This window comes from Sciurus vulgaris (assembly GCF_902686455.1).
Source record: "Sciurus vulgaris genome assembly, chromosome: 5".
Lineage (NCBI taxonomy): Eukaryota > Metazoa > Chordata > Mammalia > Rodentia > Sciuridae > Sciurus > Sciurus vulgaris.
This window is the reverse complement of record NC_136465.1, coordinates 112,749,609-112,770,981: the sequence shown is the minus strand read 5'-3', so window position 1 is coordinate 112,770,981 and position 21,373 is coordinate 112,749,609. Positions and strand designations below refer to the sequence as shown.

The window sequence follows — 21,373 nt, the reverse complement described above, 5'->3', positions numbered from 1 at the left end:
GTCACCTAGCATCAGTCAGGCTTCTCACAGGGCTGTGTTCTAGAAAGAATATTAATGAGCAGTCAGGAGTGGATGCCATGCAAAAGGGATGTCTACAGAAACAAGGCTCTCTCATCCTTACAGTCAAGCACCATTTCTGTTTGGAAAGAATATTAATGAGATCTGGATAAGAATCAGACACCAGGAAAGGACAGCTGCTGTGAGAGGCAATTTTAATTGTACAAGTAGTTACACATGATATTCAGAAAGTCCTTGTGCAATTAAAAAAAGTAATTGAGTTGTAGTGATAATAAACAATTTATGAACATTTAAAAAATAAATGTAGTTTCTAAAAGGAAATGTATTGAGTAGCCAATACACATTTGAAAATATGCTCAACCCTCACTCATGATTCCAGGAATGGAAACTAATGAAATAAGGTACTATTTTTTTTCATATCTCCTATCAGATTGGAAAAAAAATAAAAATAATATATGTGTATATATAGATAATCAGCTAATATATAAACATTTTTAGAGGGAAATTTGGAAATGCCTATTATAATGTTGAATATATATGCTTTTCAAACTAGAAATACTACTTCTATAAATTTATACCAGAAATATATACCTCCAAGTAAGCAAGAGTACAAGCATATTCACTGCAGTCTTGTCCATAATGATGAAGAACCTGAAACAACCTAAATGTTCATTGACAGGGGCCTGGCTAAATTAGTTGTATTATAGAGTGTAACATTCTGTGGTCCTGAAAGGCTGCAGTAGATCTTATGTTCTGACATAAAGATGTCCAAAAGGAAATAAATAATTGATGAACAGCACATTAACATAAAACCATTGTATTTTTTTAAAAAATATTTTGTGTTTATGTGTGATGTGTGTTAACTTCTGTGTTTAAATTTTCTCATCTGTAAAACAGGTACAGTGGGGGTTGTGGCTCAGTGGCAGAGTGCTTGTCTGGTGTGTGTGAGGCCCTGGGTTCAGTTCTTGGCACTGCATATAAATAAATAAAAAGGTCCATCAACAACTAAAAAATATTTTTAAAAAGCTTGTGTAGTAATGATAAATAAAATGAGATAACATTCATAAGAGCTTACAGTAGTGATGGATGCATAGTGGTATGCATTTGCTATTGTTATTATACATAGGACATTTAATCAAGAAAGTTTATATTCCATACTGTGACAGAGATTATCTTTGAGAAATGGAATTGGCTTGGGGAAGGGTTGAACAAGAGCAGATAGGGACTTCTATTTATTGTGTATTTCCACATAACTGTTGACAGTGAGGAGGCCTATCCTTTGATAAATCACTCTGACCAAGGAGTCTAGACAGTAAAGAAAATGACAGCTCAGACTTGGCTCTCCTTTGAGATCTGCAGAAGAGAGATTCCCCAAAGGGAAAGAGGAGGGTGAAGAAAGGTGGAGGTGTGGGAGATGAGAAAGATGCTGAGGGATTCCACACAACTACTGAACCACTGACCTAATTAAAATTTTAAAATGTTTAATTTGCACAAAACTTTATGAAGGCCAATGTTTTTCTGGACTTAGCACTGTAACAATTCACTTGGTTACAGTTATACTAAAAAAAGCGATTTGTGTTTAATTTGTCCTCCGAATAAAAGCTATACAAACTGTCATAAGTGCCCAAAACAGACATTGAAAAGTCAGTGGTAGAGTGCTTGCTTAACATGCATGAGACCCTGGGTTGAATTCCTAGCACTGGAGAGAGAGAGAGAGAGGGAGGAGGAGGGAGGGGGAGGGGGAGAGAGAGAGGAGAGAGGAGGAGGAGGAGGAGGGGGGGGAGGGGGAGGGGGAGGGGGAGGACGAGGAAGAGAGAAAGAAAGAGAGGAGAGAAAGAGAGAGAGAAAGAGAGGGAGAAAAAGAGAGAAAGAGAAAGAGAAAGAAAGAAAAAGAAATACAGACTAGAAAAACATGGGTAGTTTTTAATAATTATGAAATAAAACGTCGATGTTCTATAGAGACCATTTCTCTTCAACTAGTGTTACTACCTCTATTATATTATGAAGAGAACATCTGCACTAAAAAGGCAAACAGCTAAAGCAAATGTTATGTTTATGAATTATTTTTAATCAGAGCCTGTGACAGACACAGGCTTTGTTAAGACAATGTGATATATAAACTAGACCTAAATGTGTGCTCTGTTAACTAGCCTCTGACCTCAAGTATTGTGCCAGGCACTGTTTTGCCTTTTTCACCTTTTATGTTTAAAACCATTCTGTAGGGTGGCTTTATCATCGTCATTTGACACAGAAGGAAGGTGAAATACAAAGAGGTTGCCATGCATCGGATAAGCTCTGAAACTGAAATTGGGACCTCTGGTGTTTCCATTATGCTGCCCTACCTCCAGACAACCATGGCCAGAGGGAGGGTAATGGGAACCCTATGGAGAGGGCACTGAAAATTCTCAGGGACTTCAGTGATCGTCCACCATCTAGCCTGGTGACTTTTAACTATGATTTTTCTTTCCTTGGTGCTAAGTTTGGAACCCAAGGCCCAGAAAATGCTAAGTATGCGCTCTGCCACTGAGCTATACCCACAGCCCTAAAATCATAATTTTTTAAAAAGAATTGACCTTTTAAATAACTTTTATTGAAATATAATTCACATACCATACCAACTTTTATTGAAATATAATTCACATCCCAATTTTAAGTTTGCAATTCAGTGGGGTTTAGTGTAGTCACACAATTGTGCAGCTATCACCACATTCAATTTTATATCTTTATCACCTCCCAGAGAAACCCATTAGCAATCAGTCCCCTTTCTTTCCTTCTCCAGTGTGAGACAACCACTAATCTACCTTCTGTCTCTTTAGATTTAACTATTGTATACATTTCATATAAATAGATTCATATAATATGTGGTCTTTAGTTGCTGGCTTCTTTCATTTAGCATGATATTTTCAAACTACATCCATGTTATAGCATGTATCAGCACTTCATTCTTTTTTATGACAGAATAATATTCCACTGTATATACATATTCCACATTTTGTTTTTCCACTCATCATTTGATGGACATTTGGGTTGTTCCACTTTTGGGGTTATTATGAATAATGCTATTGTGAACATTCATGTGTAAGTTTTTGTGTGGACCTGAGTTTCCATTTCTCTTTCTTAATTTTCATTTTTATTTTTGCAGTACTGGGGATTGAATCCAGGACTTTACGTTTTTAGGCAAGCACTCTACCACTGTGCTCTATTTCCAGACTTATTTTTATTTTTTTAAATATATTTTTAGATGTTGATAGACCTTTATTTTATTCACTTATTTATATGCAGTGCTGAGAATCAAACCCAGTACCTCACACATGCTACGCAAGCGCTCTCCCACTAAGCCACAACCCCAGCCTTATTTTTATTTTTAATTGTACACATTATGGGCTGCAGTGTGATCATTTGACACATGTATACATTTCTCTTGAGTGTTTAAACACACACACATTCACTTGAGTAAAATTGCTGGATCATATGAAAACTGTTTAATCTTTTACTGAACTGCCAGACTATTTTCTAAAGATGCTTTTTACATTTCCACTAGCAGTGCATGAGGGTTCTGAATTCTCTATATTCTTGCTAACACTTGTCAAACTACAATTCTGTTAAACACACTCCACAGTAAGAAATATTTTGCATTCCTATCTAGTTTAGATGCACACAAATAACTGAAACAAAAGCTTTATAAAAGAATATTTAACTATAGTATGTGTGACGCACTTGACATTTTTTATTGCATTCCATTCTTTTTCATTAAAACAATCAGGCTGAGAATGTAGCTGAGTGGTAGAGTACTTGTCTAGCAGGAGTGAGGCCCTGAGTTTAATCCCCAGTACTGCCAACAAACAAACATGCTGGTTCTAACCACTAAAATTGATTTCATAACTCACTAATTGTGACCTGCAATTAGAGAAACAGTAGGCTATTGTAACCCCTTCATTTTGCACAAGAGGAAGTCAAGGCCCAGATAGGTGTCTTATTCAGGGACGCATACCTAATTAGTGGCAGATGCAAGATTGGAGCCCAAGCCTGTTGGCTCCCTTCTTTAACTTTAATATCTCAATAAATTATAATTGCCTTCACATTCAGTAGATAAAAATAAAAGAATTTACATTCAGACACCATTTTTTATTCTTTGTATATTTATCTTAAACTGTACTTTGTTTTATTTATTTATTTTGCCATAATGGAAATTGAACCCAGGGCTTCATGCATGATAGGCAATAATCATTCTACCAATGAGTTACATCCCCAGTTACATCCCCTTAATCAGCTTATTTACTTACTTATTTACTTATTTTGTGTTCTGGGAATTGAATACAGGGGTACTCTATCACTGAACTATGTCCCCAGCCGTTTTTATTTTTTACTTTTTTTAGGGATTGGGAGGACAGGGTCTTGCTAAATTGCCCAGACTGGCCTCAAATTTGCAGTCCTCACGGGGCACCATGGTGCACACCTGTAATCCCAGGGTCTCAGGAGGCCAAGGCAGAAAGATCTCAAGTTCAAAGCCAGCCTTAGCAACTCAGCAAGGCTCTAAGCAACTCAGTGAGACCCTGTCTCTAAATAAAAATGTAAAAAGGGTTGGGGATGTAGCTCAGTAGTTAAGTACCCCTGGGTTCAATCCCCAGCACCCCCCCCCAAAAAAAAAAAAATAAATAAAAATGAAAGATATAACCAGAATTTAAAAAAAATTTTTTTCAGTCCTCTTGCCTTAGCCTTCAGAGTCACTGGGATTACAGGAATGCACCACTGTATTCAACTCTTATGCAACATTTTAAATTCAGCAACAAACTGGATTAGAGGGAAAAAATGAAAATAACCTGATTATATGTGTATGTGTGTGTATGGGGTTGAACCCACTGCTTTATGCATGCTAGGCAAGTGCTCTGCCATTGAACTATATGCCCAGCCTCTGCCAAAGTACTTGGTTTTATTATCATGAATCATTGGTCTATGCAATGATTTTGTGCTTTATGGTCAGGGGAGTTCTAGCTGATCCAAATGATGGGCATCAAATTAGGCACATCAGATTTATCACTTCAGTGTTTCAGATTCAATTTGTCCAAATTTCAGTCTACTTTTAAAAACCATGCCTTGCCTTACACTCCCAAAATGCAAAGTTGGCAATATAAAATTTTTTTCTGTTTTTTTTTTTTTTTTTTTTTTTCATTTTTCTTGGAGTACATTTAGGTCTTAAACCCTTTAATTCAGAGTTTTCAGCATTTGATGGGGAAAACATTGGAGAGCACTTCAAAGTTCTTGTTAAAATGTAGTGTTCCTGGACCCTATTCCAGACCTGATGAATCAGAATTGTGGGTTGGGACCTGGAAATCAGTATTTCAGAAAGTTCCTTAGGTGATTCCTATGTATACTCAAGTTTGTGACTCACCAAATTCAGTCCCCCACCCCACTTTTGGTCTCATTTTAACTTCCTTTTGGTTTCTAGAATTTCAGTTTGGCTTTGTTACCTGTAGAGGTAAGTGATTATTCATTAGCATTTGTAAGAAAACACCTGAATTATGTCAATAGAGGGAATTGACTTAATAGCCTGTATTGATGGAGTTCAGTTTTATTCTACCTGAGTTTAGTACTAAAGACCTTTTTCTTTTTTTGTGCTATATTTCACTGGTTTCCCATAATTTAGAATGATTTATTTGGAATTAAAACATCCTACCATCTTATCCCCCCCCCCGCCCCCCCCAGTACTAACACTAGAATCTAACCAACAATTTCAACTATCTGGACTCCCTTCCTTAACAAATATTTTAACACCTAACACATGTCAGGCACTGGTGTGGAGTCTGATTGTCGGGCATTGTCGTGGCGCACGCACATCCGCAATCCCAGCAGCTTGGGGAGCTGAAGCAGGAGGATTGTGATTTCAAATCTAGTCTCAGCAATTTAGCAAGGCCCTAAGCAACTCAGCAAGACCCTGTCTCTAAATAAAATACAAAAAGGGCTGGGGATGTGGCTCAGTGGTTAAACGCCCCTGGGTTCAATCCACAGTAGCAAAAAACAAACAAACAAACAAAAAAAAAAACTATTACAATGCGATCGGTGTTAGGGGTAGGTCTAGTACTTTGGGAAATCAAGAAGAAACTCCTTAGCTGGGGGTGTGACTCATGATAAAGCACTTACCTAGGATGTAGAAGACCCTGAATTGGATCCCTGGTACCACAAATAACCTCCTAGCCTACTTGGGAGATCAGGAAAGCTGGAATTTATAGCATAAGGCCAGGCAGGGGTTAAAACATTTCCAGACCCAGGGTACGAGTGTGCTGGGAGGGGAAGCATGCTCAGAGAAGGCCCAGGATCAAGAGATAAATTGGGCCCGCCTAAAGATTCAAGGGCAAGTTTTTGCAAAGAACCTGGCAGGGGAAATGTAAAATAACCTTTACTAATAATAATGATAAATATGTATTGAATACTTATTAGATGCTAGGCTGTGTTATAAGTAGTGTTATACATACATGATACTTAATAACTTAATTCTCACAACAATGAGGTAGATTCTTTTATCCCTAATTTATAGAGGAGGAAACCTAGACGGAGTTTAATAATTTGCCCATGGTCATGCAGCTAGTAAGAGGTGTGAGACTCAAACAATTCAATTCAAATCCATGGCCTAGGTCTTAGCCCCGTAACCATTCTTTGACTCCAGGTGTCATTTTTATATGGAATTTTTTACTATCTAGCTAAGGTAGGTGATGGTGTATGCTTCAGAAGTGAATAAATTGCACATTACAAATTTAGAAGAGGCACAATAAGAACCAGTAAATTCTCTTTTTGACTTTGAACCTTGTATACATTGTTACATTATACTGTCTTCCATTTTCTATGATTTCGTTCAATACAAATAAAAATTCATATGCCAACTCCTTTGGAGAAAACTTTTTTGTGGCTAAATAAATTCAGTTTGAGGGGTAGAAATTAAGAGAGAATAATACATATGATTTTGACTGTATGTTGTGTATTTATGGGACATATGAAGCTATCCAGCATGTAGTGGAGATTCTGAGACTGAAGTCAAGAAGGTTAAGGCTGCCAGACTTGGCGGTACATGCCTGTAATCCCAGCAATTTAGTAGGCTGAGGCAGGAGGATTACAAGTTCAAAGTCAGTCTCAGCAATTTAGCAAGGCCCTCAGCATCTTAGTAAGAACCTGTCTGAAAAGAAAAAATATATATATATACATATATATACATATATATATATGTTGGGGATTGTGGCTCAGTAGTTCAACCCTCAGTACCAAAAAAAAAAAAAAAAAAAATCAAAAAGTTTAGTTAGGGATTACAATTTGGCTTTGGGAATCATCTGGTATAAGTGACCTTTGATTACTTGAGATAAGGTAAGCTTACTCAGAGAGAGGGTTACTTTAATCCTTGACTAGTGCCTGGGAACAGGGGTGAGTGGAGAGAAAAAGGATTCTGTGAGATAATTGAGAATAATTTGAAAGATAGGAAAGGAATCAGGAAGTTTCATTTTACCCAAAAAAAGGAAAATACAATTTTCATATATATATAGGGACTTTCAACAATTCATTTGGCTGAGGACCATAAGAACTGAGACATGGTCTTTGGATATGACAATAAGAGTCCTTTAGTGATCTTCAGGAGAACAATTGCAATAGACCAGTGGGAGTAGAAACCAGGCCCAAGGGGGCAGAGGAATCGATGGAAGATGAAGAAGCAGAAATAGTGAATATGTGGAGACTGTGGTTTGGCTGTGACATAAAAGCAAAATGAGATAATAGGTTGAGAGGAAAAGGCTTAAGAGAAAAAAGAATTTTTAAAAAATTATGTATAAAAATTTCAGCTATGTGTGTAAATGTTTATATACATACTTGTCCAAAATGTCAGGCACATTTTAGATAGAGGCAAAGTCAGAGGTGAGAATATAGTGAGGTTCTAGGGAAGATTAGGAGTCCAGCTGGGAGCTGGAGTTATAACTCAGGTACAATGCAGTGGTAAAGTGTTTGCTCTGGGTAGAGCAAGGCCCTGGGTTTGATCCCCTGCACTGCCCAAAACAAGTACTGATGAAATGTTGTGACACTTATTTTTTGCTTGCCATAGGCATGAAGGGGGAAAGATTACATCTCAGGGTGCTTGCTTTTTTCCATCTTTTATCCTTGGAGTGGTGAAGTGTGAATCAGCAAGGGTGAATGTTTATAAACATCACTCGGAAAACTTAATCTTATTGGTGAGCACTTTCTGTAAGTGAAATTGCTTCTCAATTATACAGCTTCTTTTTCATTATTCTTGCTCTGAATCTTAGTGGTTTTTTAAGGCACAAAATATCCTTAAAAGGAGATTAAAAAAAAAAAAAAAAAATGGAGCCAGGCACAGTGGTGCACACCTGTAATCCCAGCAACTCAGGAGGCTAAAGCAGGAGGATTACAAGTTCAAAGTCAGTCTAAGCAACTTAGCAAGATCCGGTCTCAAAATAAAAAATTAAAAAGGGACCTGGGATTGTGGCTTAGTGGTAGAGTGCTTGCCTCGCCTGTGTGAGGCACTGGGTTCGATCCTTAGCACCACATAAATAAATAAAGGTATTGTGTCTATCTACAACTAAAAATAAATAAATAAAAAGGGCTCGGGATGTGGTTCAGTGGTTAAGTGATTCTGGTACCCCACTATACCAAAAAAAAAAAAAAAAAAGAGTTTGAAGAAGCAGTTAAAATTACTGAATCATTCACAGTTCTGAAATACAATATATGCTTTCTCAACAACTAGTCTTGGAATTGCAATGAGGAACATTTATTTTCCATATTAATTGTGTTTCAGATAAAACTTAAAACTTCACCTAATTTCATTCAAGACATATTAATAAAGTTCCTTTTATTTAGGAAAGCAATGCCAGAAGGGCAAGAGGCAAAGTAGATCTGTCCTCTGACCTCAAGTATCTTTTTGGGACTAGGATTGTGGCTAAGTGGTAGAGTGCTCGCCTCGCATGTGTGAAGTACTGGGTTCAATCCTCAGCATCACATAAAAATAAATAAATAAAATAAAGGTATTGTGTTCATATACAACTAAAAGAAATTTTAAAAAATCTTTCTGTTGAATAGAATTTATAAAAATATGATAAGGTAGTAGGTGTGGCCTATGCTTATGGAGATAGGGCTGGGGCAGTTGAGGAAAGGGTTCTGTGAGGAACTAGTCTCTCAGTTGAGTTTTTAAAGGTGAGTAGATTGGGGCTGGGGATATAGTTCAGTTGGTAGAGTGCTTTCCTCCCAAGCATAAACCTTGGGTTCAGTCCCCAGCACCACACACACACACAAAAAGGTGAGTAGAGATAACATTCCAAATGCATTAAAAAAGTATATGGTGTATCAAGGGAGGAGAAACTTGTAATGGTATAATTTTTTAAATTCTAGATCTCTTTTCAGAAGTCAAAGTTCTATGGGGCTTAATTCTTTACTATGAGAGAAAGGTACAAATAAGCAGAGGGAATGTTAAAATCAATCTTAGGATGCTGGATTAGAGTCAGAAGAATCCATATGAATTTATAGTTTATAAAATAAGTACATATAGGTAGGTAGATGGATATGGAGAAAAATATAGAAAAGTATATATATGTGTGTTAGTATACATACATATATTTCCGGGTTCTTTCCACTGAGCAAACCTAGAAGCAGTGACATCTGTAGTAATGAATATGCCTAGTGCCCAGATCTTGTTTCTCCAATGAAGGGAAACAAGCAGGCTGGACAGGCTTATACCCGTAATCCCAGCAGCAAGGGAGGCTGAGACAGGAGGATCATGAGTTCAAAGCCAGCCTCAGCAAAAGTGAGGTGCTAAGCAACTCTGTCTCTATATAAAATACAAAATAGAACTGGGGGTATGGCTCCCTGGTGGAATGCCCCTGAGTTCAATCCCTGGTATGCCACCCCCTTTCCTGCCAAATAAATAATAAAATAAAATAAAAAATAGAAAAGGAGCCAGGGTTGTAGCTCAGTGATATAGTATTCCTAGATTCAATCCCCGGAGAACCACAAAAAAAAAAAAAAAAAAAAAAAAGAGAGAAAAGAAATGAAACTTGCATTCTGAAAAATCATTATGTGGAAATGTGTTTCATATTACTTTAAAAAAAAGATTCCCTTTTGTACTTTGAAGTTTTTAGGGTTTTTTTCCCCTTTTAATTAGTTGCTTCCTTTTACCTTTTGACATTCAAACTGAGAAGAATTTTAGAAAAAGTGTAAAATTCTACCTTCATTTCTAAAAAATGACATTTTTTCTCAATAAATGTATTTATATAATTTTTTCTCTAGTTTTTTATGCGTGTCGGGAGGACTGGGAATGGAACCCAGGGGTGCACTACCACTGAACTATAAGCTCCACCCCTTTTTATTTTTTATTTTGAGATAGAATCTTGTTAAATTTCCCAGGTTTGTTTGCCATTCTGGGGACTGAACCTAAGATCTTACACATGCTAGACAAGTACTGTACCACTGGGCTGCCTCCTCAGCCCTGTTCTTTAGTTTTTTGAAGCTGTATTGAAGTATATACTTATACTGCTTACCCAAGCAATCTCTCTGGAGCTAGAGAAAAAGAGAAGGGCAATTGAGATTGGATTTATAAGAATAGGATTTTGTTAGTAGTTTTGGAAAGAGCTGGTTGGGGTGGAAGTTCATCTGCTTTCATCCCAGCCTGGTTTCTGAAAGACAATAACCTTGATCAGATGAGCCTGTAAATGAATTTATTAGAATGGGTTTCCTGGAGCAGCTGCAGCCCTCACCTTAAGCTGTAGCTTGAGGAAGCAGATGCCTGGGGCCAAATTTCCCAGTGAGTCTCTGCCCAACCCTTGCTTTTCAAGGACCTTTCAATATATCTTATCTCTAGGCCCCAGATCACCCTTAGGACAGATTAGCTGTCCCACCTTAAGCTACCTGGCCTGATTAAAGAACATTGAACAGGGGGTTAGAGCTAAGGAGCTCTAATACTAACTACATGGTGATTTAGGAAAATTTTTGGACCTTTATGTGGCTCTGTTCCCTCACTGTATAAAAGGGAATTAAGTTACTTAATTTCTAAGGCTCCCCTCCTGATGTCAAAATCTCCAGTATATATATATATCTAAATCTGAAGACAGTTTCTTTTTTAGCAAACCGTTGCTTTCTTTATATCTAATTATTATTTGTTTTTGTTTTAGAATTCCAGCTTTTTTTTTAACTTTTATTTAGCTTTGTATGTGGTACTAAGGATTGAACCCAGTGCCTCATGCATGCTAGGCAAGTGTTCCACCACTGAGCCACCATCCCAGCCCTATTATTTGTTTTATTTTTCTAGTTTCTGAGGCTAAAATCTTGTTTTTTTATATCTGTTTCCTTTAACTCTTGCATTCATCCATCTACAAGTTCAGCAGTTTTTTTCCTTAGTTGTACATGGACACAATACCTTTATTTATTTATTTTTATGTGGTGCTGAGGATCAAACTCAGTGCCTTACATGTGCTAAAGGCAAGCATACTACCACTGAGCCACAATCCCAGCTCCCAATCCAGCAGTTTTGCCTTGACAGTTGAAGTGCCAGTAGCATGCATATCACCTGTGAAGATGGGTTTTGAAGTTTGAAGTCTGGAAATGGGACTCATATCTAAGAGAGACTGGGTGTGTGTAGAGCAAAACCATACCTTTAACACAGCCCATAAAAACCAAGATGTTCATTTACAGTGGAGAGTATGTCAAGCTGGACTTGGATAAACTTTAAGTTGCCCTGGGAGTAGGAATGATTATCTCTGTTGCTCACCATTCTGGGAAGATACAGTTGTCCTTCCCTGGGTAGGTAGGTCATGGAGGTTGGTTCCAGGATCACGGCAGATGCCAAAATCTGTATAGGGCTGGGGATGTGGCACAGTGGTAGAGTGTCTGCCTGGCATGCACAAGCTCTGGGTTCGATCCCCAGCACCATCCAAATTAAAAAAAAAAAAAAAAAAAAAAAATCTGTGTATGTTCAAGTCCTTCTATAAAATAGTACAGTATTAACACATACCCTACATACATCCTCCCATATAGGTTAAATTGCTTCTAGATTACTTAAAATGACTAATACAATGTAAATGCTATGTAAATACTTGTTATACTGTATTTTTTTTTTAGGAAATAATGACAAAAAAAAAAAAATCTGTGTTCAGGGCAGATTTTTGTTTGCTTGTTTTGGTACCAGAAATTGAACCCAGGGGCACTTTACAACTGATCCACATCCCCGGCCCTTTTTATTTTTTATTTTGAAACAGCGTCTCCCTGAAGTTGCTTAGGGCCTTGCTAAATTGCTGAGGTTGGCCTTGAACTTGGATCCTTCTGCTCCCGCCTCCCAGAGTGCCGAGATTACAGGCAAGGACCACCATACCCAGCGCGATTTTTTTTTCAAATATTTTTTAATCCGTGGTTGGTTTATTCCATGGATATGAAACTCAAGGATACTGGAGGTCCCAACTGTACTTGCTACTACTGAAAAATAATTTATATGGTTTTGCAGCAAGGTGGTTCAGAAATTTTTCTACCCAGTTTGCTACTTTGGCTAAAATTGATGGTTTTGATCATTGTTCAGTACTTGTAGTATAAATAAAATGGACTTTGGAATTAAACAATATAGATTTAGTCAGATGTGGTAGCTTGCCCCTGTAATCCCAGTGACTCAGGAGGCTGAAGCAGGAGGATTGCATGTTCAAAGCTAGCCTCAGCAATTTAGCAAGGCTCTAAGCAACTTAGCAAGACCCTGCCTCAAAATAAAAAAAATAAATAAAAAGGGCTGGGGATGTGGTTTGTTGGTAAAGCACCCCTGGGTTCAATCCTGGTTTAAAGAAAAATAGAAAACAATATAGATATGAATCTCAATTCTGCTACTTTAATAACTCTGATTTTTGTAAAGTTATTTAATATATCTGAATCTCAGTTTCTTCATCAAAAATATAATAAAACCAAGCTTGTAGTGGGGTTGTGAGGAGATTTGTGGTTTGGGTAATGTAGGTGTTTCAAAAATTTTTTTAGTCTAAGCGAGTCTGTTTTCTAATAGTACCTGTGAATTTGAAATTTCCTGTTGTGTATCACTTGGATTTTTCTTGATTATGTGTATATTTCAACATGCATAAAGCAAAACTCTCCCTTTTCTTTCTGTATTTACCCTTAGTCTTTTAATCGTTCAGGCTTGGTGATGCCAGCTTTGATTCCTTCTCTTACCTTAAGTCCCATTTATTCTCAAAACTATCAATTCTCCTTACATATCTTTCATTCCCACCTACCCTACTTTAAACCTTGATGATGCTGGGTGTGGTGGTGCACACTTATAATCCTAGCAACTCTGGAGGCTGAGGCTGGAGGATGGCAAGTTGGAGGCCAGCCTTAGCAACTGTGTGAGAACCTGTCTCAGAAAATTTAAAAGGGGTGGGATGTAGCTAAGTGGTAAAGCGCCCCTGGGTTCAGTCCCCAGTACCAAACAAAACAAAAAACCTGATTATCTCTCATTTAGACAGTTCTAGGATCTTCTAGTAAAGTATAATCCAGTCTCTTCTCTTAGCAAATTATACACTGTTGCAGAATAATCTTTTTTAAGACATGGTGTTCATTATGGTTTTTCAGAAACTTTCTTTGTTTCACTGTGGAGACTGTGAATAATCCAATGTAGAGCTTTTATCTTACAGATGTGACTATTGAGGCTCAGAGGAAATTTTTTTTAAAAAAAAATTTGCCATAAAGGTCATGCACGTGCTGAGGAATAACACATTAAGACTAGACTTCAAACCCAGCGTGGTAGTGCATGTCTGTAATCGCAGCAGCTTGGGAGGTTGAGGCAGAAGGATTACAAATTTAAACTCAGTTTCAGCAATTTAGGGAGACCTTTTCTCAAAAAAAAAAAAAAAAAAAAAATTAGAAAGGGCTGGAGATTTGGCTCTGTCACTAAGCACCCCTGGGTTTAATCCCTAGTACCATAAAAAACAAAACAACAAAAAAAAATTAGGCTTCATTTCTGCTCACTCACAGGCTGATCTTTGCACTTTTGGAATATGTCCCATATTCCTTAATATGGTTTCAAGACTCTTCCCAATCTGGCCCCATCCTGCCTTTTCCTATCTTATTTTCAACTTCTTTTGCAACCAGAATCTAACTCACCCCCTAAAGGTGTTCTCCTACCTCAGATGTACTTTATTCCTCCTGCTCTTACTGTGAAATCCTGTCCATTCCTGAAATTCCAAGTCAATCCAATATCTTTTTTCTTCCCTCCCCTCAAGCCAAAAATCCTGTCCTCCTAGACTGTGCATTGCCTCTAACCACATTCTGCCTTGTGCTGTAACTATTTGTTATATACTAGTAAGGCCAATAGAGTATGAACGCCATTTAGATAGGGATCTCTCCATTTTTTGGGGGTGAACAATTTATTCCTTGTGTAGAAGGTGCACTTATACTACGGTAGATGTTCTAACTTTTCATAGCATTCTAGCCAGGAGTAATCAAAACCAGACGTGAAATTAACTCCTTTTTCTTTATCATGCTCAGTCCCTCACAAAATTTGTGATTTTCTTTTTGTTGTTGTTGTTGTTTTGAGATAGTGTCTCCCTATGTTGCCCAGGCCAATCTTGAATTCTCCTAGCTCATCCTTCCAAGTAGTTGGGACTATAGGCAAAATGCCCCAGACCCAGCTCTACTCTTCCTTTTTTATGACCAGATTTGAGAACAAACCTTGTGTGTGTGTGTGTGTGTGTGTGTGTGTGTGTGTGTGTTTTCTCTTTCATCCAAAATTGAGCACTGTAGAACTGACAACATTTATACACATACCTATGTTGGATGCATAATTTTGCCAAATAATGTCTTAGAGTGTTGGTCAACAATTCCTAAGTTTGTTTTAAAGGGTCACTATTGTGGTTTTACTTAATTAAGTTTGGCCAAATTGTTTGTTACTTGCACATCTTTTTCTCATTAGCAAAAAAGGCTTACTGGTGAGTCTGTCAGTTACAAACTGGGAAGTAGATACACAAATAGCTATCATGTTTTATTTGGTACATTCAGGTTTATTTAGAAAAACATGAGTAATATTGAGATTTTTTTTTTCAGAAAGAAGATATAACATTGAAAAAAAAAAACTCTAACATTTATTATTTATCTATTCTGGATTAGAGTCATTTCTTCTTTATCTTATTTATTCCTCAAAAAAAAAAAAAAATACCATTGTTGTGCCAAGTGTGTTCGCACACGCCTGTAACCCCAGTGACTTGAGAGTCTGAGGCAGGAGAATTGCACGTCTGAGGCCAACCTGGGCAACTCAGTCAGACCCTGTCTCAAAATGAAACTAAAAAGTGCTGGGGGTATAGCTCAGTGATAAGAGCACCCCTTATAGCTCAGTGATAGAGCACCCCTGTGTTCAATTCTAGACCAACACAAACAAAAAAATAAACACATCTATTATTACTGGTGAAAAATCTAAGTTTTAGGAATGGCACAGATCATTGAGTGGTGAGGCCATCACTCACACTTGGGCCTATATGCCGCTAATGCCAGAGCTCTTACCATTGCTGGGAACTCTGCTGCCTTCCAGGGTAGGTACTAAGATAAATCAACAAAAACAACAAAACTAGTATTATTTTCAGATGAGGTTTTAGTCAGAAGAAAGTGCTGCCTGTGAAAAGCAGCATGGTCTGTTAGAGTTGTCTTTCACCTACTTTGCATCATGGGACTTTTATTGTGAAAGAGCAGCCCAGCACCCCATGCATTCCACTGTTGTCAGGGCTGTTGGAAACAGTACTCCAGGGACCACTTATTCTATCAGATTACTTATGCTCTGCAGTTGTCAAGAGAACTGCAAGTAGTACTTTAATGTATACTTTTTGCTCTTCAAATAAGGAAATTATTGACTCATTTCTAATCTCACCTCTTCTGGACAGAAGTTGGAATTCCTTTGATAATTACTGGTGGAAAAAAAATCCAGGTTAATGAGTAGAGACTAACTGATGTTGAGAGTTTGGCTTTGGGTAGTCTTTGGCTTGGGGGATTTTAGAAAAGAGATTTTTTTTTTTTTTTTCCACCAGGGATTGAACCCAGGGACATTTAACCACTGAACCACATCCCCAGCCCTTTGTATTTTGAGTCAGGGTCTTGCTGAGTTGCTGAGGGCCTCACTAAATTGCTGAGGCTGGCCTCAAACTTGGAATCCTCCTGCCTCAGCCTGCCAAGTCCTTGGGATTACAGGTGTGCGCCACTGTGCCAGCAGAAAAGAATTTAAGTATGGAAGTTGTAGCTTCTAAATTTAAAGTACATTTTACTGATCAGCTAACAATAGTAAGAATATAACAAGTGCCAATACTAATATATCATACTTAAAATGTTCTTCATACTACTCTATCATGCCCAATATTTTAAATGTATTATTGCCATAAATCTACATTAAAACCCTAGAAAGCTAAGTATAGTCCTCCTTTTCCTCATTTAGCTGAAGAAACTAAAACTCTAAAGATTATGCCTCCCTTCTACTCCATGAAGATTGAACCTGGGGTCTTGCCTGTGCTAGGCAAATGCTCTATCGCTGAGCTCCACCCCCAGTCCCAAAATTATGTAATTTGTTCAAGATAACAAAGTTATGATTTTAATGAAGTCTGCCTAGCCTAAAAGCCCTTGCTCTTTCTATTAGGCCATGCAGAGTCCCCACTCTCTTTCCACAGCTGAATGGCTGGTGCTGCAGAGCACAGGGAGAGAAGCCTACCAACAGAAGCCTGGATGCAGGCAGAACCTAATCCGGATCTGACTCTACTGAGATGCAGATTGTACCCCTTCTGGGGTGTAATTCAGAAGAGGGGAACATTTTACTCTAAGTGTGACTTTGGAACAGGCTTAAGTTCAGGGAAAGGCCAGTTGATATTTGCCCAGTGGGACCAGTCATTAAATGATAAACCTGGAAGGGACCTTAGAGATGATCTTGTCTAACCCTCTTTTACAGGAAACTACAACCCAAAGATATTGAATCATTTGACCAAGTTCACATAGTTTTGGGGAGAAGTGATATAAAGAGTAGAGTCTGTTGGTTTGGGCTCTTTGCTCTCTTACTTTTCCCACTCCACTGTCAATCCTTGGATGCTGGAGATTCCTCTCCTGTGTCTAAAGTTCTGACTTTCTTTATTTCATAGGTGTTTCAGTATCTGTAGACAAGATGGAATCAACTCCATTTAATAGACGGCAATGGACTTCACTATCTTTGAGGGTTACAGCCAAAGAACTTTCTCTTGTCAACAAGAACAAGTCATCAACTATCGTGGAAATATTCTCCAAGTAAGTGCTAATCATGGTTCAAAAAAAGACCATCTGTCTTGAGCACACATTACCACCTGTCAGGGAAACTGTAAAATGACTTTATTGAGTACCATACAGGGTACCATGGAGAAGAAGGATGATAATAACCAGGAGACATTTTATGTATGTATGTATGTATGTATGTTTGTGTGTATGTATTCAGCAGTACTGGAGATTGAACCAGGAGCATTTTTGGGGGTGAGGTACTGGGGATTTAACTCTGGGTGATTTACCACTGAGATATATCCCCAGCCCTTCTAACTTTTTCTATTTTCTTAATTTTTTAAAATTATAGATGGACACAATACCTTTATTTATTTATTTCTTTATTTATTTTTATGTGGTACTGAGAATGGAACACAGTGTCTTACACATGCTAGGCAAGCACTCGGTATCACTAAAGCGACAACTTCAGTCCTACCCTTTTAATTTTTTTGAAACAGGGTCTCACTAAGTTGCTGAAGGCCTGGCTAAATTTCTCAGGCTGACCTCAAACTTGTGATGCTCCTGTCTCAATCTCCTAAGTCACTGGGATTGAAGGCGTGCACCACAGGGCCCAGCCCAACCTTCCTGATCTTAAGATTCATCTGGAGTACTTACTAATAATACGGTGTTCCAGTTATCTATTGCTGTGCTTTATTTATGTTTTTCAGGGCTGAGGACCAAACTCACGGTCTTGTGCTTGCTAGGCAAGCGCTCTGTCACTGAACTAAATCCCCAACTCCTATTGCTGTGTTTTAAAAGATCCTAAGTGCTGGGGATTTAGCCCTTGCCCAACATGCACAAGGCCCTTGGTTCAATCTATAGTACCCTAAAGAAAATCTTAGACTGGCATTGAAAGATGAATAGATAAAGAAATTATGGTGTATATATACATGATGGGGTATTATTCAGCCATAAAAAGAATTAAATCACATCATCTGCAGGAACATGGCTGGAACTGGAGGTCATGATGTTACATGAAATAAATCAGACATAAATATCACATGTTTCTCTACTATGTGGAAATTAAAGAAAAAATGATGACCTGAAAGTAGAAGAAAGACAAATTGGGAAGGGGAAACAGATGTGGGTGAGGGTGAAAGAAGAGGAAGTAATAGAGGGCATTAGGGAGGGAGGATGGATTCAAGCAGAGCATGATATATTCATGTAAGTAAATGTCCCATTAATTTGTACAGTTAGCCAGATTGTGGCACACATTTTGTAATCCCAGTAACTTGGGAGACTGAGGTAGAAGGATGGTTCAAAAGTTTAAGGCAAGCCTTAACAATTTAGCAAGACCCTCAGCAAATTAGAAAGACCCTGTCTCAAAATTTTAAAAAAAGGTGGGGGTTGGGGATGTAACTCAGTGGTAAAGCACTCCTGGGTTCAATTCCAAGGACAAAACAAAAATCTATATAATCTATATAATTAGTATGAATTAATCATTTTGATTAAAAAATGGTTGGGAGCCTGGCATGGTGGCACATACCTGTAATCCCAGTGACTTGGGAGGCTGAGGCAAGAGGATTGCAAGTTCAAGGCCAGCCTCAGCAACTCAGTGAGGCCCTAAGCAACTTAGTGAGACCCTGTCTCAAAATAAAAAATAAAAATGGCTGGGAATGTGGCTCAGTGTTTAAGCACTTCTAGGTTCAATCCCTGGTACCAAAAAAAAAAAAAAAAAAAAAAAAATCTTGGGCTATGGGATGTACCTCAGTGGTAGAATCCCTTCTTAGCATGCTTAAAGCCCAGGTTTTGATCCCTAGAATCATAAAAACAGAAATCTCCAAAATTTAGAGGCATAAAATAATGACAACATTTATTTTGCTTGTGAATCTTCAATTTGGATAGGGTTGTCTCTGCTGTACTTAGCATCAGCCAGGGTGGCTTAAAAACTGGGAGCCTTACTTATCTAAAGGCTTGCTTACTCACAAGTCAGGCAGTTGATGCTGGATGTCATCTGGGATCTCAGCTGGGGTCATGATTGGACACCTACACATGGCCAGTACATGTGACTCTTTGGCTTGGTGGCTGGGTTCCAAGGCAAGCATCCAGAAACAAAGGGAGGGAGGGAGCAAAAGAGGAAAGAAACTAGAAGTTGTGTTCCCTTTTATGACTTTAGCCTTGGAAGTCATATGCTATCACTTTTACCACATTCTCTTCATAGAAGTGAGTCACGAAGCCTGAGGATATAGCTCAGTAATAGAGTACTTGCCTACTATATGCAAGGATCTGAGTTCAATCCCCAGTACCTCAGAAAGAAAAAAGAAAAGAAACAGAAAAAGAATAAAAATAACCAAGGCTGACTTATATTTAGGGGGAGGAAAACTTGACTCTCCATGCTGAGGGGTGGAATGTCAAAGATTTTTTGAATATCTTTTAAAACCTACACACATGGCTTCCCAGGCCCTCCTAAAGATTCGGATTCTGTATCTGCAAAGGGGCTCAGGAATTTGTACTTTTAACAATATCCCAGGTGATTTTTGCCTTTAGGGAAATGTAGGAATTGTTGGTAGTGGAAGAGATAGACTGGTGAGTTCCAAACAGTGAACCTGAACATGAAGCGAAGTAAATAAGGAAAGGATTGTGGAAGCCAAACACAAGCAAAGGGAATAGAAAGCAGGCAGTCAGGCAGGACAAAAACAAATGGGAGAAGGGACTGGTACAGTTCAATTAGGGCTAGATGGTGGGAGGCCTCCAATGCTAGATATGCTAAGTTTTGGATTTAGTTCAGCGGTGAATGCAACTGAAAGTTTTAATACAGGGAGAGTGACATGATCAGACTTGTGTTTTGGAAAGATGCTTCTGGCAACAGTGTAAAAGTCATATTGGAAAGGTGAGAGATTGATAGCATGGAAACAACTTATGAGGCTCTCTGAGGAACCCAAGTGAAAACTGCTGAGGGTGGGGAGCAACAGGAATGGAAAGTGAGGGAAGGGATGTGAGACAGTGTTGAGATGTGATTAATGGGACTTGGAAACCCCCTGTTCTGCAGAGAAACTTCTTCACATTCTTACCCTTTTCACCCTCCTTAGCCCAACCTGCCTTAACTAAACTTGGCCTTCCCATCACATACATTCCTGTGTGTGAGTAGTGACTGCCTGCTCTTTCTGCAGATGGGTTCCTGAAATATTCCGGGGCCAAGAGCAGACTTGCTGCTTCCCTGCAACTGCAATACTGGTTAACATCGTTGTTTTTAGTGGCTGGTTCTAATGTCCTAAACCTGAGCTTTGAGGCTCGCATCTGACCACACTGAACTCTTCTCTCCTTTGTCACAGTGGTATGTCAGCTTCTGACCAACCGCCTTGCTTTCACTGGAGACACCAGCTTCCAGTATCATTTGCTTCTCTGTGTTTCTTACTGGGGTTATTGACATTTTGGGTATACATCTTCCTTGTGTAGGATTCCTCCTACACAATGCTGGTAGCATCCTATGACACTGTGACAGCCACAAAAGAAAGAAAGGGGTGGGAGAGAAAACCCAACAAGAACCCCATATATTTCCAATTGTCCCCTGGGGCCAATGATGCCCCCAGTGAAGAGTTGCTGGCCCATAATCAATGACCTGTCTGACACTTTGGAATTTCTTCGTAATTTCTTAATCTTGCCAGATATGGTGAAGCATGACTGTAATACCAGAAACTTTGGAGGCCGAGGCAGGAGGATCACAAGTTCAAGGCCAGCCTCAGCAAGTCAGTGAGGCACTAAGCAACTTTGTGCGACCCTTCTCAAAATATATATTTTTTTTAAAGGGCTGGGGGATGTGGCTGAGTTGTTAAGCACCCCTGGATTCAATCTCTGGTACCAAAAAAGAAAAAAAACATATTCTTGATTTTCTCTACTTCTCAACCTGCACATTATCTCCTTTTGTCCCTGCTTCCGGCCTCATCCTTATTGTCATCCAGAAAGGAAATGGTTGGAAAACCTGCATTCTGGTTAGAGCCTCTGTCCTTTGTTTGTCCCACCGTCTTATTCCTGCTCACCCTGTGCTTTGACATCACCAGGAAACGCAGGCTCTGGATGTCAGTCTTCTTCCTGTCTTCACTTCCTCCCCTGCCCAACTTGGTCAGTCACTTCAATGAAGCTCTCACCTCCTCCTGGGTGA

The 21,373-nt window shown here is 38.6% G+C and overlaps 1 protein-coding gene across 2 annotated transcripts in view; it reads left to right on the top strand.

Moving 5' to 3' along the window:
• Positions 1-21,373, top strand: part of LIMA1 (LIM domain and actin binding 1) — an 89,169-nt gene that overhangs the window by 14,147 nt on the left and 53,649 nt on the right. For both annotated transcript variants that reach the window (XM_079139778.1, XM_079139777.1), the window contains exon 2: positions 17,127-17,268. In XM_079139778.1, the coding sequence (XP_078995904.1) occupies positions 17,150-17,268 (119 nt within the window). In that variant the 5' untranslated portion in view covers positions 17,127-17,149. The remainder of the gene's footprint in view (positions 1-17,126; positions 17,269-21,373) is intronic.